The 15695-nt window shown below is 44.0% G+C and overlaps 1 protein-coding gene and 1 long non-coding RNA gene across 2 annotated transcripts in view; both read left to right on the forward strand.

Annotated features, from left to right (window-relative positions):
• LOC139755250 (uncharacterized) overlaps positions 1-15695 on the forward strand; it is a 299252-nt gene that overhangs the window by 145343 nt on the left and 138214 nt on the right. The gene's annotated exons all lie outside the window — the stretch shown is intronic.
• LOC139755406 (uncharacterized) lies at positions 3255-6442 on the forward strand. The gene is made up of 2 exons (XM_071673685.1): positions 3255-3373; positions 3538-6442. The coding sequence occupies exon 2, from the start codon at positions 3752-3754 to the stop codon at positions 4517-4519; it is 768 nt and encodes a 255-aa protein (XP_071529786.1). The 5' UTR covers positions 3255-3373; positions 3538-3751; the 3' UTR covers positions 4520-6442.

Below are 15695 nucleotides of genomic sequence, written 5' to 3' on the forward strand. Positions count from 1 at the left end.
GGGAAGCCAAGCCAGTCACATGAAGAGGAGGAGGAGGAGGAGCCAAGTACCTTGAGGGCGGGGTCACTCACCTGGGGAGGCGGAGCCAAGCCACTAGTTGAGGGGTAGGGGGGTGTGTGGTCTGCCTGCCTCTCCCCCTTCCACCAACACTCCCCCACACAGACCCACCCTCACGACAAAAACACCACCACCACCACCACCAGGTTTCGTACCAGAGTGGAAGTCTTCTCTCGCCCGGCGCTGGTAACTTATCTCCGAGAGTATTTCATGGGTCGACTAACTGTACTTTATTCATCGTCGTTGTCGATCGAAGAATCAGACTTAGAAGCATTCGCAGGAGAGAGGGTCTTGACCATCTGTGTGTGTGTTGGGGGGTTGTGGGGGCAGGAGAGTGCTATATACCCTCCCGTCCGCCGCTGGGACAAAGTACGAGGTGGATTTTAATTAACCAAATTCATGTGTCAAATTTGGACGGTGCAGCTTCCTTATTTTCCTCCTCTCTCTTCTCTCTTCAACTGGCGTGATGTAGTATTAGAGGCGCTGCGCTGGTGATGATGGCATGTGGATGGGTCAGCTTCTGGATACCACCGGGTATATTGCATTAAAAGATATTCAGACATTATAATTGAATATATATATACGCATGCAGGTTCAGAGTGTGACAGACAGTGAGATGGAGAGAAAGTTGAAGAGACAAACAGGCAAGCAATCCTGAAGTGCGCGTCCATGTCAGTGTATGTGTTGATAAGTATGTTGGCTGGTCACACGTGTGTGTGTGTGTGTGTGTGTGTGTGTGTGTGTGTGTGTGGTTATATATAACGCTCATGCACACATGCATGAATAAATGCGTCATACGTCTTAGTAGATATACCTGTTTGTGATGGGCACGAGCGTGTTTGTCTAGGACTGGATGTCCCTCGTCTTTCGTGCCCCTGAGACTCCCAGCCCTCACCTCACCCCGCCCTCATCACCCCCAGCCCTCACCACACCCAGCCCTCATCACACCCAGCCCTCATACACCCAGCCCTCATCACAACCCAGCCCTAACGCTCGTACCTCATCAACCCCACAGAGACCCTCATATCTCCACCCTCTACCTCTTGAAATCCTCACACCTCCGTCCCTCCTCCCTCTAGAACCTCACACCTCCGTCTTTCCTCCCTCTAGAGCCTAGAGCCTCAGACCCCTGTCCCTCCTTCCTCTAGAACCTCACACCTCCGTCTTTCCTCCCTCTAGAGCCTAGAGCCTCAGACACCCGTCCCTCCTCCCTCTAGAGCCTCACACCTCTGCTTTGTACCCCCTATAGCCTCACTCCTCCGTCCCTTCTCCTTCCAGAGACTCAGAGCACCATTCCCCTCCCATCTCCAGAGCCACACATCCCTCCTACATATAGTGCACTGCTCCTCCACCCCTTCCCTTCCCCTCACCAGAGCACACACCACCGCCCCTCCTTCCTGTAGAGTCTCAGTCCTCCACCCTACCTCCCTCCCCTCACTAGAGTCACACACCACCGCCCCTCCTCCCTGTAGAGCCTCGCCCCTCCTCCACCCCACCGCACCCTACCCCATCACAAGAGCCACACACTAGCGCCGTGGTCAGGTTGCCCAGGAGTGTCAGTGTTCAGCTCGCATCCATCTCTCACTGCTACACTCTCTCCCGGCTAATCACCTCACTATGCCAAGAAGAATGTGGTCACTGCTGTGGTCACTGCTACGCCGGATCTTGATACGGCCCTACTGGGTCGCTCTCCGATCACAGAGTGACCTTGCTCTACGAAAAGCTTCTCATTAAGCTGGCGCTTACATTTATTTTGACAGATTTAGACGGAATTTCTCGGCTGTGTACACGGTAGCCCGTCACCTCAAGCATTCTCTTTAGCTCAGTTTGCTAAGGTTGGAGTTTATCTGGAGCCTAAGAGGAAGAGAAGCTGTTTTTTACGTTGCAGAAAATATGGAGTATGAATAAAAACGCAAATCTTCTAGCTTCAAATTTGTAAGCTGAGTTAACTGCTTAATTGGTAGTTTGCGTTAGTTGGTGATTTGGGATGTAATGTAAGAGGGCTGGCAGTTGGCATGAAGCAAATTGCCCCCAATATGTTGGCTGTTCTCTGCTAGTCAAGTTTAGTCCGGTTTAGAACGATAAATAGGCTGAGTTTATTAGTCACCTAATTTAGTAACCAAAGTTTGCCAATAATCTGAATTAATCAGCACTTCAGTTGATCAAAAATATCCTCTGACTGCTCACCTGGATCAGCCATCTGAGATGATCAACGCTGGGCCACTTGTGACCAGGATTGATTAGCAAGTTCGATTAACATTATTTGATAGGTGGTTTAGTTTAATTAGTAGTTTGCATGAACCAGTAATTTGTGGTGATAGATTTACGTTAAGTGGTAGGTTGGGTTAAGTACTGTAAAATAAACAGTAGTATAACATCAGACATGTCGTGTGACTTAGTTAATTCAAGTTTCCCAGTACTGTAAGTAAGGCAGAATAGATATTAGAAAGGAAGGTTGACTGGATATATATATATATATATATATATATATATATATATATATAAATCAAGTGTGTGTGTGTGTGTGTGTGTGTGTGTGTGTGTGTCTGTCTGTCTGTCTGTCTGTCTGTCTGTGTCTGTGTCTGTGTGTTTTACAGATCAAAGGAAAGTTTGTCAGTTTAATTGACGTCATGTCATTGTTTTGTTTGATTAGGACTTTTCGGGGTTCTCAGTCGGCTTATAATGAAGAAGAAAGTCATTATCGCATCCATGTTAACACCGTTCCCTTAGGAAATTCCTTATCTCCCATCATGCTCACAGGAGATTTACTCATCCACATAAAAAAGAACAAGTCATAAATGATGTTCGTAAAATAAAAACACGCACTTGGGAAATTTTCTTCGAGGTTGCCTTTCAACGGCGGGGGGAGTCAAGGATTCGGTGACCTCTTGGTTCCAGGTCAAATCTGTGATTAAACGGGCGATTTGTCTCTCCCACGCTGACCCGACGCGTAGACCACTATCACAGACGGGTAGAGCAACTCTTGAATGACCCAGAACCCGTCAAAACAAATGAGATATATCGTAATACGTGTTGGAAAAATGACAAATGATGAACCATATATGGGCTTCGGGGAGGTGGTGGTGTACTGGGCCTGAGCTGAGAGAGAGAGAGAGAGAGAGAGAGAGAGAGAGAGAGAGAGAGAGAGAGAGAGAGGAGGGAGGAGGAGGAGGGAGGAGGAGGAGGAGGAGCAGCAGCAGCAGCAGCAGCAGCAGCAAGAGGAGGAGCACTGAGTGAGCGTTCAGTTGGCCGGAGTCAGTCGCCGAGGTAACACGTGTGGCCCAACTTCTCCTCGGGGTGGTCAGTGGCTGAACAGGTGAGAACGTTCACTGAGAGAAGAACACTGTTGTTCGTGGACGAGAAACTGGAAATACCATGACATCCATATAGACAGAGTTGGTTAGTCTCCCATTGCAATTTAGCCAGTTTCTAATGCAGCAAGTGCAAGTAATTACCGTTTGGTATATTCTTATGTTTCAGATGTCCGGGACGTCAATGAAACACTGAGGTGAAGTGTGACCAGCCAGTGACAGTAACGACGTAACGTGTTACAGTGATGTTTAAAGAGGTTATCTGAAAAGGAAAGAAAAAAACCATAACTTTCGTAATTCCTAAACCAAAGTACACAGTGAGAAGTGAGAGAGGTCGCAAATTGTCTGCTGTGTGACGAAACGGATTGCAAATAGTAGTCATAATGGCCAAATCGGAGAATGAGGTAACGCAGCAGGACAGTGGGAGGAGTGTTGTGGACAGTAACAACAACACCGAAAACAAAAACGAAAATGACGGCCAAAATAACGACAGAACTGCCGGGACGTCCGGTGGGAAGTACCAGCTGCGACCCCGGTCGCTGCAGTCGCGACGTCGCTCCGAGAGCGAGTGGAGCTTCCAGGACACGCTGAGACACAAGCCGCGGCCGCCGCCGCTCTCCAGGTACCGCAGGAAGACGGCCAACGCCCGGGAAAGGTACCGCATGCGGCAGATCAACACAGCCTTCGAGAGCCTGCGGGGTGTGTTGCCATCATGGGTATGTAGCAGACGCACCGCCTCGGACATGACCAAGATCACCACCCTGAAACTTGCTTCAGCCTACATCAGGTCCCTCCAGGACATCCTGGACGGTAAGGCACACCAGGACACCTGCTCCTGGGTCCTCTCCAGTATCCTGGAAGACGCCTCCAGCTCTCAGGAACCTCAGTCGGACTTTCAGTTCCAGGAGTTTAAGTCCGACTTTGAACTGAGTGATCCTAACAAGACCCAGCAGTCCACCATCCACCCTCCGCAGGAGTCCGACTTTGTCTCCCTCCTGTGTGACTCCGCGGACGCTGGAGTGTTCCACGACAACCTGGAGACGTTCTCCTACCTGTCTCCCATGTCCGAAACGGAAGCCGTCGCCCTCCTGATGGGTTCCGACCCGCCGCGTATGTGGAACGACGGTCAACACACGTCGCTCGTCTCATGATGCCCCTTCGACCTCATTTACCGGTACTCTTAGAACCGGGCTGGTTTGACCCGTCCCTCTGCTGCGACGGCGGCCGACCGACCGACCATACGCGCCACGGCACTGGAGTCGCTTGGATCTGAACCTGTAGAGTAAGGGAGACGTGTTTAAGGTATCTTGCGTGAGGATGCCTTCAGACTGTGATGAAAAAAAAAAATGATAATATATATTCCGTGTCATAGACGCAGAAACGTCTTTCTGATGCTCGACAAATTGTGATGGTTGGTGTTACAAGGAATGTAGTCGATAGATAGTGCAAATTATGTTTATGATAGATTATATTTAATTATCTGACATATGTTGTTCTTACGTTAGACGTGAAACTAGATCGAAAAAAAAAGCAGAGCAAATATTTTACATACACTTAATGACTGCCAAAATTCACCTTAGTTTGAGATCTCCCCTAAAACAAAAAATTGTAACCACAGAAGTAACATTTTCATGTTGAGTTTATGTTTCTGTTCATGTTGAATATAATCCATAAGGAAGCGTGAAGGAAGATGGGATTATAAGGTTTGAAGGCCACGACCTGACACATCGAAGTCCTTCGGATTCTTTACTGTTTCCTGATCTGCCATTAATAACCCCATTTGAATAGGCTTCACTCTGAGAAGTGTTGGAAATGATGTCTCGAAATGCTAATAAAATTTTTACAACCTATTCAAGCGCTGCTTCTGGTAATGAATTATGTAAATCAGTAGTTTATAGACGGCTAATCAAAGTTTCCTGTTTTTTTCATGTTGTAGTAAAGGAAGTACTGTCTGACTGCTCAACATTTACAGTAAAGGGAAAGTATTCCCCCTCACTACTCAACATTTACGGTGAGGGAAGCACTGTCTCACTATTCACTGCATGAGTATTACTGCCTCACTGCTCATCACATGGAGCGAAGGAAGCACTGAGATGCTTCACTGCTCAACTTGCGGTTTCGAGTGCCTATGTAGTGACTTATGGACGAAAGGTAATAAGGAAAACTGAAAGGAAGAGAAGAATAGAATCCGATCCCTTGCTTCTATAAGTCTTCCTTGCTACCTATTACACACAGACACACGCACTCGAATATATATATATATATATATATATACATATATATATATATATATATATATATATATATATATATATATATATATATATATATATACATATATGTGTGTGTGTGTGTGTGTGTGTGTGTGTGTGTGTGTATCATAATCTTCGTTTCTAAAACCATTTAGATTATGTAGGAGAATGGATTTGCTGGGACGTGCATCCTAGGGTGTGAACTGCAGCAGAATGCATTGAAATAGGCCGTATAGAAAAAAATGTATTTGTAACTCAGCAGATTAGGTATAGTAGTTCGCACAGGCAAGACGTGATGAACAAGACTGGAGCACTAAGGCTTAACACCTAGATAGACAATGAGATTGAAGACCCTGTTAACAGAATGAACGAAGTTAAAACGCATTTCAAATGAAAAATAGAAAAAGATATAGATTAACACAATTCATCAACAGTAAAAAGAGACATCATACCAATAAAGAAATAATTTCCTAAATATTCAAAGGTTAAAGAATGATTACACGAGACCTCGTTCGTCAACGTCTGCCAATTTGATAAGCAGGACACCAGAATGTCATCGGATAAGATAAAGATCAAACCACTGTCTTAAAAAAAAAGAAAAGATATTCCCCTCCCTAACCACGTTAACTTTCTAGTCAAGCTGCTTGTGCCATAGCTATCACAGTTGGGGGAGAAAGACTTTGCTCTGCTTACAGACAGACAGACAGACTGACAGGCAGAAAGACAGACAGACAAGTAAATAGACACACACACACACACACACACACACGCACGCACACACACACACACACACACACACACACACACACACACACACGCACACACACAAAAGACAAGCAATCTCGACGTAATCTGTGATTGAGAGAGATTTTGTAGCATATATCCCAAACTCGTGGGCTGCTCCCCACAGTGTTGTACATGTGTTGCAGGTGGAGATAACTTATTTTATCGTTGTTGCTGTGTAAGTCGAAGGGGTTCTTATTCTATTCATATGTAAGGAGATAATAAATAATGAGTTTTTGTACGTTTGACATATTATTTCCATCCTGGGTACGATTTGTGCTTATTGTCAATGCCTTCTCTCTCTCTCTCTCTCTCTCTCTCTCTCTCTCTCTCTCTCTCTCTCTCTCTCTCTCTCTCTCTCTCTCTCTCTCTCTCTCTCTCTCTCTCATATATATATATATATATATATATATATATATATATATATATATATATATATATATATATATGATGGGTGTTACCGGAGTCCGCCTGCATTAGGTTATACCACGAGTGTAAAAGAGACCTTTGGCCAGACTGTATTATTCGGAGCACTGTCCTGTTGAAGAACTCATCCTAAACTAACCCAGTATTTCCCTGTTTCTGTAAGAAGCAACGTCTAGGGCTGCAGAATCCTTTAGAAAGGACCTGAATTCCACCAGGACTCTTTCACAGAATCATAGATTGGTCCTGGGATATATACAGATATAAACTCATTCGGTGCTTATCTATCTTTATCTTTCTTTTCCACGAAATTATTTAAAAACCGCATGTACAACCCTCAGACACACTAAGTAAAGTATTACTTGATTATCGGTTATTCTAAATCAAAGATTCATCTTGTGTGGCGTCTGCTGACATCCTATTGTGAGAATGTCCACCTCCACTCAAAGGATGACCAAGTCTTAAAGTCATCAGTACTGGATCGTTATCAGACTACCCTCTCCTGTTGTTATCTATATCGTATACACAACACACATAGCCACTTAAAGAGCTGACAAACACAGTCACACGCGTTTGCCAGTGATGGCACCTTCAGAGCACAATGTACCCGACCCCTTGCAAGTTAACGGCACCGTAAGATCAACATCTTAACTGGCACCCCGAGAGCACACACCCGACCTATGCCAGTGATGGCACACACCCCGTTAACACAGCCTGTCACTGAAAAGAGTCATGGCCCTCCAAGCTTGACCTGGGTGAATCTAACGTACCTAAATAAGATTCTGATCATTTTTAAGCTTAGCTTAGTCTCTGGAAAGCTTAACTGTTATGAAGAAAAGGTTAACTATTCTGAATATGCCTTGGAATAAAATATTTTAAGTAGGCTTTGTTGATTAGAACATTTGAAGTATGTTATGACCAGGTATTCTGGTATTTTCGCCATTGTAAGATGCTTTGACCATTTGGCCATCTTAAACAGTTGTCAACTAATCCACGTATATTTTGATTGCTCTTTGACCTTCAGTCGGGATCATATCCAGACATTATGGCCGTTATCCTTCACATGCCGATAAAGAAAGATTACATCTTCGCATGATGAGATAGTGCAAGAGTACAGAGAAATTCACGTATCACAGGCAAACTAGTTCTTTTAGCAAATTGTTCCTCCTTCGTTAAAGGATTCTTGACCGTAAACTTAGTAAGCAATTGAACGTTGACTTGGCAACAGCGAATCAAAACACGAGTCGAAAAGCAACATAAAACTTACGTGGTCGGTATTCACAGAAATGAAGGACCGCTAACTGTCGTGTAGCGTCAGCACCTCGCTTGCATGGGTTAAATGTGAAGCGAGTTAGTTACCTTTGGCGAGGTTGTATCATCGTCACTGGACGAAAAGGAGCACAGCCTCGTCAAGGAACTTCTTACTCCAAAGAAGTTCATTTTTCCAGCTTCTAACTGTAGTACAACCTTAAAACCACAGGAACCCCCCATGAGAGTGGTGTTTGGATTGTACTAGTAAAAGAAATGGTATACACAAATCCATTAGCTTCACATGCTAATAACAGACTCTAGACATGAATTCTACTCTAAAGATAATACTTATATTTTCCATTGAGCTCAGAAGCATACGACTCGGAGGCAGCAAGCACTCCAACAATATGTTGCAAATATATATATATATATGATGATCAAACGGATAGAGATGCGAGTGATGCAGCGGGACAGTGTCTCAGATAGCCCAACCTGCTTTCGGATTTGAGGTGTACTGTTTTATAAGCCGCCAGACAGATCTCTGGAGAGCTTTCCTTCGCTTAGGGCAGTTCATATATATATATATATATATATATATATATATATATATATATATATATATATATATATATATAATATATATATATATATGTGTGTGTGTGTGTGTGTGTGTGTGTGTATGTGTGTTTCCTAATTCCTCGTGCTGTTCGTAAATGGATTCATAAACCAATTGAAACTCTTGTAGACTCTGATTGATTGAGACGTTTAAGTTTATTCACCGATTCTACCGCGAGATGTATCATCGTCAGTGGGTGGAAGGGATTATGGTCACGTGACGCGGACCTTCTAGCTTCAGAGGAGTCCATCGTTTCCTTACTCCTGCGTGGAGTGCAGTCTCAAAGCTGCAGGAGCCCCATGAATGGGGTTATAATAATGATACCCCCTCATGTCTTACCCGGTAATATAACCCGGCTGATTTTAAGAGACAGGTTTTCCCTTCCTCCAAAATTAGTAAATGCTTTCCCTTGTCTTTTCCTTTTACCTTTGATTAACTTCGTCTCTCATTTAAGGCTATGCTTTGATCTGGACTTTTGTCTTTAACTGGAACCTCTAACGTAGAAGTTATTTGATAATAATGATGATAATAATGATAATAATAATAGTAGTAATGATAATGATAACTGATAATAATGATATTGGTTATTATAATTATGATAATAATAATAGTAATAATGATAATGATAACTGATAATAATGATATTGGTTATTATAATTATGATGATGATGATAATCTACAGTCTCTCTCTATCTCTATCTTTATCCATCTATCTATCTATCTATTTATCTATCCCTGGTAATGCGGAAGAAAGAATGCTATCTACGTCTCTCCCGCTTGTTGTAGAAGGCAACTAAAGAGGGGGCGAGAGCGGGGGGCGGGCTGGAAATCCTCCCTTTCTGTAATATTTTCCCAAAAGATGGACCAGACGTCGGTAATAACAAAACCAAACTGTAGATATCACATCTTGAATGCGCTACGAATTAATGAAAGACCCGTCGTTTGATCATGATACATAGCAATAGATAGACTTACAAGTTACATGATCTAGAGAGATTAAAAGGAAATGTAGGTGAATGCCAGATAACACACGTGGCTGCTCGTAAATCACAACGAACCTCTGGTATGGGTCTCTGATCACTTGGGTTTTCTCACATCACCTATTCTCTACATAACACACTGAGATCAGTGATACGCACAGAATATATGTAATGAGAATCCGTGTATAAAAGGAGCAATCTAGTTTGAAAAAGTAACTGCCAAAGATCATCACATCTTGAAATCTAAAATGATCGTATCCCAAGTCTTGAGAAATCCATTTTGAAATGTATCTTCATTCCTTAAGCCAGATTCTAATCTATCCCTTCCATCAGGACGTGAAAGATAACCTCCCGTTCGGTACATGTAACCCTGGTCATGACGGGGATTTTCGCTATATTCCTCACGCCCTTTGGAGGACTTAAAAAAAAGAGAGAAGTGAGGAATATCTGTGTGTGGTGCGCAGGGTGGGAAGAAATGATATGTGATATTATCAACCCACCCACACACTCTCTCTCTCTCTTTCCTCCCGTCTTTATGGACTCATTCACCTCATCACATGCGCACTGGCGAGCCTACATTACAAGTCTTTGCGCCAGTATTTAATACCTTATCTTTGGCCTATCACTTTCATCATTCTTTCCACCAGTACGGCCCAGGGGTTATCTTACCTTCCATCACCGCAATAACGTCAGGGATCTCCAATCATCTGATCTTATGTCAGCCGCACGAGGATAGTGTTAAGAGTAAAAACTGTGAATTCATTACTTTGACTCCTCCCTGGAAACCGAAATATTCATACCAGGAGAATATTCCCCTCCTTTTTTTCCCTCGCATATTTTCGATGGTGTTGTGTCGCATCTTTTCGAAAGAAACTTGGGGGAGAAAAGGCAGGAGAGAAGAAGAGGAGAGAGGGAGAGGAAGAAAGGGAAATAAGATAGTTAAAAGGAAGCTATTTCCTTTGCCCTTTGAATGGAAGAAAGAGAAATAGAATAGTTTAAAAGAAAAAGCTCTATCCTTTGCCCTTTGAATGCTGTCTGACATGAAAGTGACTACAATTCCATGACGTGACCTGTGCGTCCAGACGAGAGCGGGTATGTAGTGCAAGGCTCAGTTGTATTATCATCACAGGCTGAGAGGCAGTGAAGCCCCGGATCAGTTCCATGGGGGTCAGGTCACCCCGGGGTCAGACCAAGTCACGTTTATCAGTACAGATCCCAGGGTCAAGCGGCAGGTCGACCACACCCATTGTCATCACTGGTTCTCGCCAGCTGATCTGCATATTCCGTGATGGAGGCCGCCAGGGAATACTCTTTGTGTAGCCACCAGCGTCAGTTGTCTGTGGTACCAGGCGTAGGCAAGCGCTCTCTCTCTCTCTCTCTCTCTCTCTCTCTCTCTCTCTCTCTCTCTCTCTCTCTCTCTCTCTCTCTCTCTCTCTCTCTCTCTCTCTCTCTCTCTCTCTCTCACACACACACACACACATAAGTACTCGCCAGGTCCAAGTACCACTGCGCGGAAGAGCACACGTTTCTCACAAACACAAGCGGACGTGTGCTCAAAAGATACCTAGATATATGAACGTAGGGACATTCTGTTGTGTCGTCGCGTTCCGTACACAAAAGACGTTTTAAGTATACATTTAAGAAAGAGACAGACAGACAGACTACTCAGCAATGGTCTATCCCACGATTACCAACATAACCAGCGCCAAAGCACGCTTATTCCTCCATACACATCACTCTGAGCTCTGAGCTCGTGTACCGGCTCAGGAGATGAGCATTAGAAGTTCCTGAAGATTTTGTGGTGTGAGGCGGAAACGAGCCGACGTACACAGAGATCACGGACGATTCTCTGTGTTATAAGAATTATGATATACATAGGTTCCTCAAGATTTGATATATATATATATATATATATATATATATATATATATATATATATATATATATATATATATATATATGTATATATATATATATATATATATATATATATATATATATATATACACACACATATACGTGCAATTTTCGTATACCTCTCTCTCTCTCTCTCTCTCTCTCTCTCTCTCTCTCTCTCTCTCTCTCTCTCTCTCTCTCTCTCTCTCTCTCATGAAGTAAAACTCTACGGAGAGAACACCAATGTTTACACATTTATGTCTATTGAGCTAGCAAAGGCTCGCTGGTGGAGATCATATGTATATACGAGTTCTCATCGTAATAATATTAAGAAGAAGATGTGTGTGTATGAGTGTATGTATGTGTGTGTGTGTGTGTGTGTGTGTGTGTAGAAGTAAACATTTGAATGCATACAGAGAACAGTTAATAGCACACAAACACTCAGGTATAGATAAATATGCTGACAAGACACAGACTACCACTGCAGTAAACTTCACTACACCTTCCCCAAACTCACACAAGAACAGGAAAAAAAAAATCGCCTTTCGTGTCCGTAAAGCGTTTACCCGACACTGGCTAACCGAGTGTTCCCGTATTTGCCTCGTTCGTAGCGGCTGGCATCGGGCCTTCCAACTCCTTGTATGTGGTTTGCTCTTCGCTAGGGCTTTTCATCGCTAGAACTTCAAAGTGTGAACTTATGTTAACCCTCGCCTCCCCACCTCTGGGTAAGACGGTACGAACTTTAAGCTCTTACGATGGTTCGACCCCTGGGCATAAAGGCGCGACTTTTTGACCCTAGGTCAAACACCGCGCCGTTATACTCAAAGGTCTTAAGGTCGTGATCTCAAGAGTTGGTGGACGGTCGATGCTCAGTGGCCTTTACCATCGTACTGAAGTAGTATCTTCGTGCTACGGTACCTCACAAGCAACATTCTTAACCTTACATGTACATGTCTTGACCATAGGCCACTGGGAGACCATGTTGTGTCCAAAGACCATGAAAGCTTCTCCCATTTTCTTAAAATCATCGTTAAAAGTGGAGCGTCCGCCTGTGTGATGACCAAGGAAGAGAATAACGGAGGGCCATTTGTTTCTAAGTACAATACGACAAAGTTCAACTTACGCTTCAAAAGATTTACTCCAAATTAAGTACTGTGTCCAGTCTCGCGAAATAAAGTCGCTACCTAAGAAATTTATAGGAACATATTTACTTTCATATATATATATATATATATATATATATATATATATATATATATATATATATATATATATATATATATATATATATATATATATATTTGCGTGTGTGGACGTATGTATATACATGTGTATGGGGGTGGGTTGGGCCATTTCTTTCGTCTGTTTCCTTGCGCTACCTCGCAAACGCGGGAGACAGCGACAAAGAAAAAAAAAAAAAGATATATATATATATATATATATATATATATATATGATACTTATACAGCTGGTTTGATATGTAAGGAATCATCAGCTTATATTCTTTCACCTGCCTACGAACATTATTTATAGCACTATGACTGTTCAATTATTAGTGTTCTCTGAGAGTCATCTTGCAACGTCCTCTGCCCCACTACAAACCCTGACCACTGAACTTCTGCTATGCCAGGGGTCTCTCAATTCCCCACTCAATGGGCACCTGGGTTAAGTAATTTTGTGGTTATTCAAATGATGTCAATGTGCTTGGCTGTACTGCTGAGAAATTATTGGCCTGGGGGGGAGAGTGAGACAATAATGAGGCAATTCACTCACCTGAATGAAGTGGACGGCGGCACTATACTTTAGCCAATTTTCATATTATATACGGTATTATAGTCGAGATTAACATGTCAGGTCTGGCTTGTGACGTCGTGGATGGATCATTTTTCACCGTATCGTCATCATGTGATAGAGTCATTATATTACAGTGAGGGATAACTCCAGATTCCATGACTTAACTCCGCCAGGCCGACTCTGGAATGTGTCATATACACTGGAAACTTTCGGAGGTGGAGGAGGGGAAAACGACTTCCTTAAATTACGAATTCTGGGTAAGAGGATAATAGATGCGAAAATTAAGCCAGACGATACTCTCTTCTTCCCAAGGGACCTCAGAGCTCGAGGGTCGTGTACAAGAGAGGCAACCTTTGTTGGTCGACCCATTTGGACAGCTCAAGAGCCCTGAATCTGTCGGCATAAAACCTTGCATAACAAGAATGATTAAACCAGTGTGTCGTGAGGGCTAATTTTATGAGGTGCTCCACCTCGGTACCGTGGTGCAATGCTCTCAAGGCGAAGCTTCGTCCAAGACCTAGTGTTGTCGTGGTGATGCGTCAGCCTGGCCAGAACTGAGGCCTCCGTGATGTGTGTGTGTGTGTGTGTGTGTGTGTGTGTGTGTGTGTGTGTGTGTGTGTGTGTGTAGGTTGTGTGGTATAGGGACGGTAGTGACCCCTAACACTGATAGAATGTCTCCTCCTTCAAGAGTTTAATTGCTATTACTTTGATAATCTTCAGGTTTGACGCCATCGTTTTAACTTCATACAATTTTCGTAACTTTATAGGTTATAACTCCTAAGTTATCAACAGTAGTCTCTTTCCGCCATTAATATAAAGACAACAATGAGATGCTTGTGGTCTGACACCTGTAGCTACATGTCTCCCAGACTGACAATAGTGGTTGCTTGGCTCTTCGACTGACACCAGTCACTTCACACATTGCCATACCCTCCAACTACATTTCTCTCTGAAGTGGAATGTTAAAGAGTTCACTTTCTAATCAAGACCCCGTGCAGCCACTGTGCCTCGCTAAGCCTCCCTTCCAAGTCTCCACCAGGCCCAAGACACCCCTCCCTCCTCAGGCCTGACTTTCGTAATGCCAGGCCCCTGAAGTTCCCACCACTAAGCCCACGCTGTAAATCAAGGTGTGGTCAGCGGCAGACTAACCTCCTCGGGCCTGTAATCCCGGCAACATCAGATCGATAAGGAGTCCAATTTTAACGAGGTGAAGATAAACGATATAATGGAACTGAGATTAATGAGCCAGGAATTGCCGGGAAAGGAGGCAGGAGTGAGGTAGCCGGGAGTCGAGTGACGGTGCGGGACGACTTGATGTCTCGCAAAGGTGACGGTTATTGGACGGAGTGTTGAGGGATGGAAGGAGGAGGAGGTAGGTAGGTAATCTGATAAATGAGAAGGGAGTTGGAAGACGGGCGTGGAGGACAAGTTTCAGCCGATCCAGAACGGGATAGTGAAGCACAGCGAAGTAAAGATCGTGAGGGATAGTGAAGGTAATGACCGTGAGAGATAGCGTAGTGATGAAAGACTAGCGTAGTGACGTAGTGTGAATGTAGGTCACCATTACAGCTCATATATACCAGCTGGTTCGCATGCGCACCAAAGAGTACAGTTGTGGCTCGTTGATGCCATCAATCATCACTTTGCATACACATTCATCATGGCACTTGTTTTGTTTACCAGTCGTAACCACCTGACGCTGTTCCTACTAGCTAGGCCACTTGATCAGCCTCTGGCTATAGCCACTTTGTCTTTTCCCCCCCCCTACCGTAACATGCATTGTTGTGAGCAATGTATCATAATTCGGAAGACTTACTGAGAAATGATCATGGCTCTGCTGACTGGCATGTCGATCATCTGCCAACCAAATGTCGGCACCGAGGTACCATCAACTCCCACATCTGCATCATCAGAGCTAAAAGACTTTCATCATCCATCACGTTGCGTCATCATCCACTACTTTCACCCAAGCAGAAGGTGCAGTGATCGCAATACACACCAACCAACGCTAAACACCCTCTCACCAGTCACTGTAGTACCAGAAGGTAACGCCTCACTTTCTTTCACTCCAGCCGTCTAAACCCAGCCATTTCAACGCTCGTCCTCCCTCACCGTTATAAACCTCATTGATTGTCGTCATCTTCGTCTGTACACGAATCACGAGAGCCTTCAAGCCTTCCACTGCGGGTGGCTTCGACCCTGAACTGTCCGTAGCGACCACAACTTGACCATACAAACCCCCCTAGCACCTGGCGACTCACCTGCCCTATAAGGCAAGGCGTCCTTCACCTTGAGCTCAGTCTCCGTTATCCCCGGCACAACAGTATTAAGT

This window comes from Panulirus ornatus, chromosome 19, assembly GCF_036320965.1.
Source record: "Panulirus ornatus isolate Po-2019 chromosome 19, ASM3632096v1, whole genome shotgun sequence".
Classification (NCBI taxonomy): Eukaryota; Metazoa; Arthropoda; class Malacostraca; order Decapoda; family Palinuridae; genus Panulirus; species Panulirus ornatus.

Excerpts from the sequence above, each read along its gene's own strand:
- LOC139755406 (XM_071673685.1), top strand. The coding sequence starts at position 3,752 with ATGGCCAAATCGGAGAATGAGGTAACGCAGCAGGACAGTGGGAGGAGT.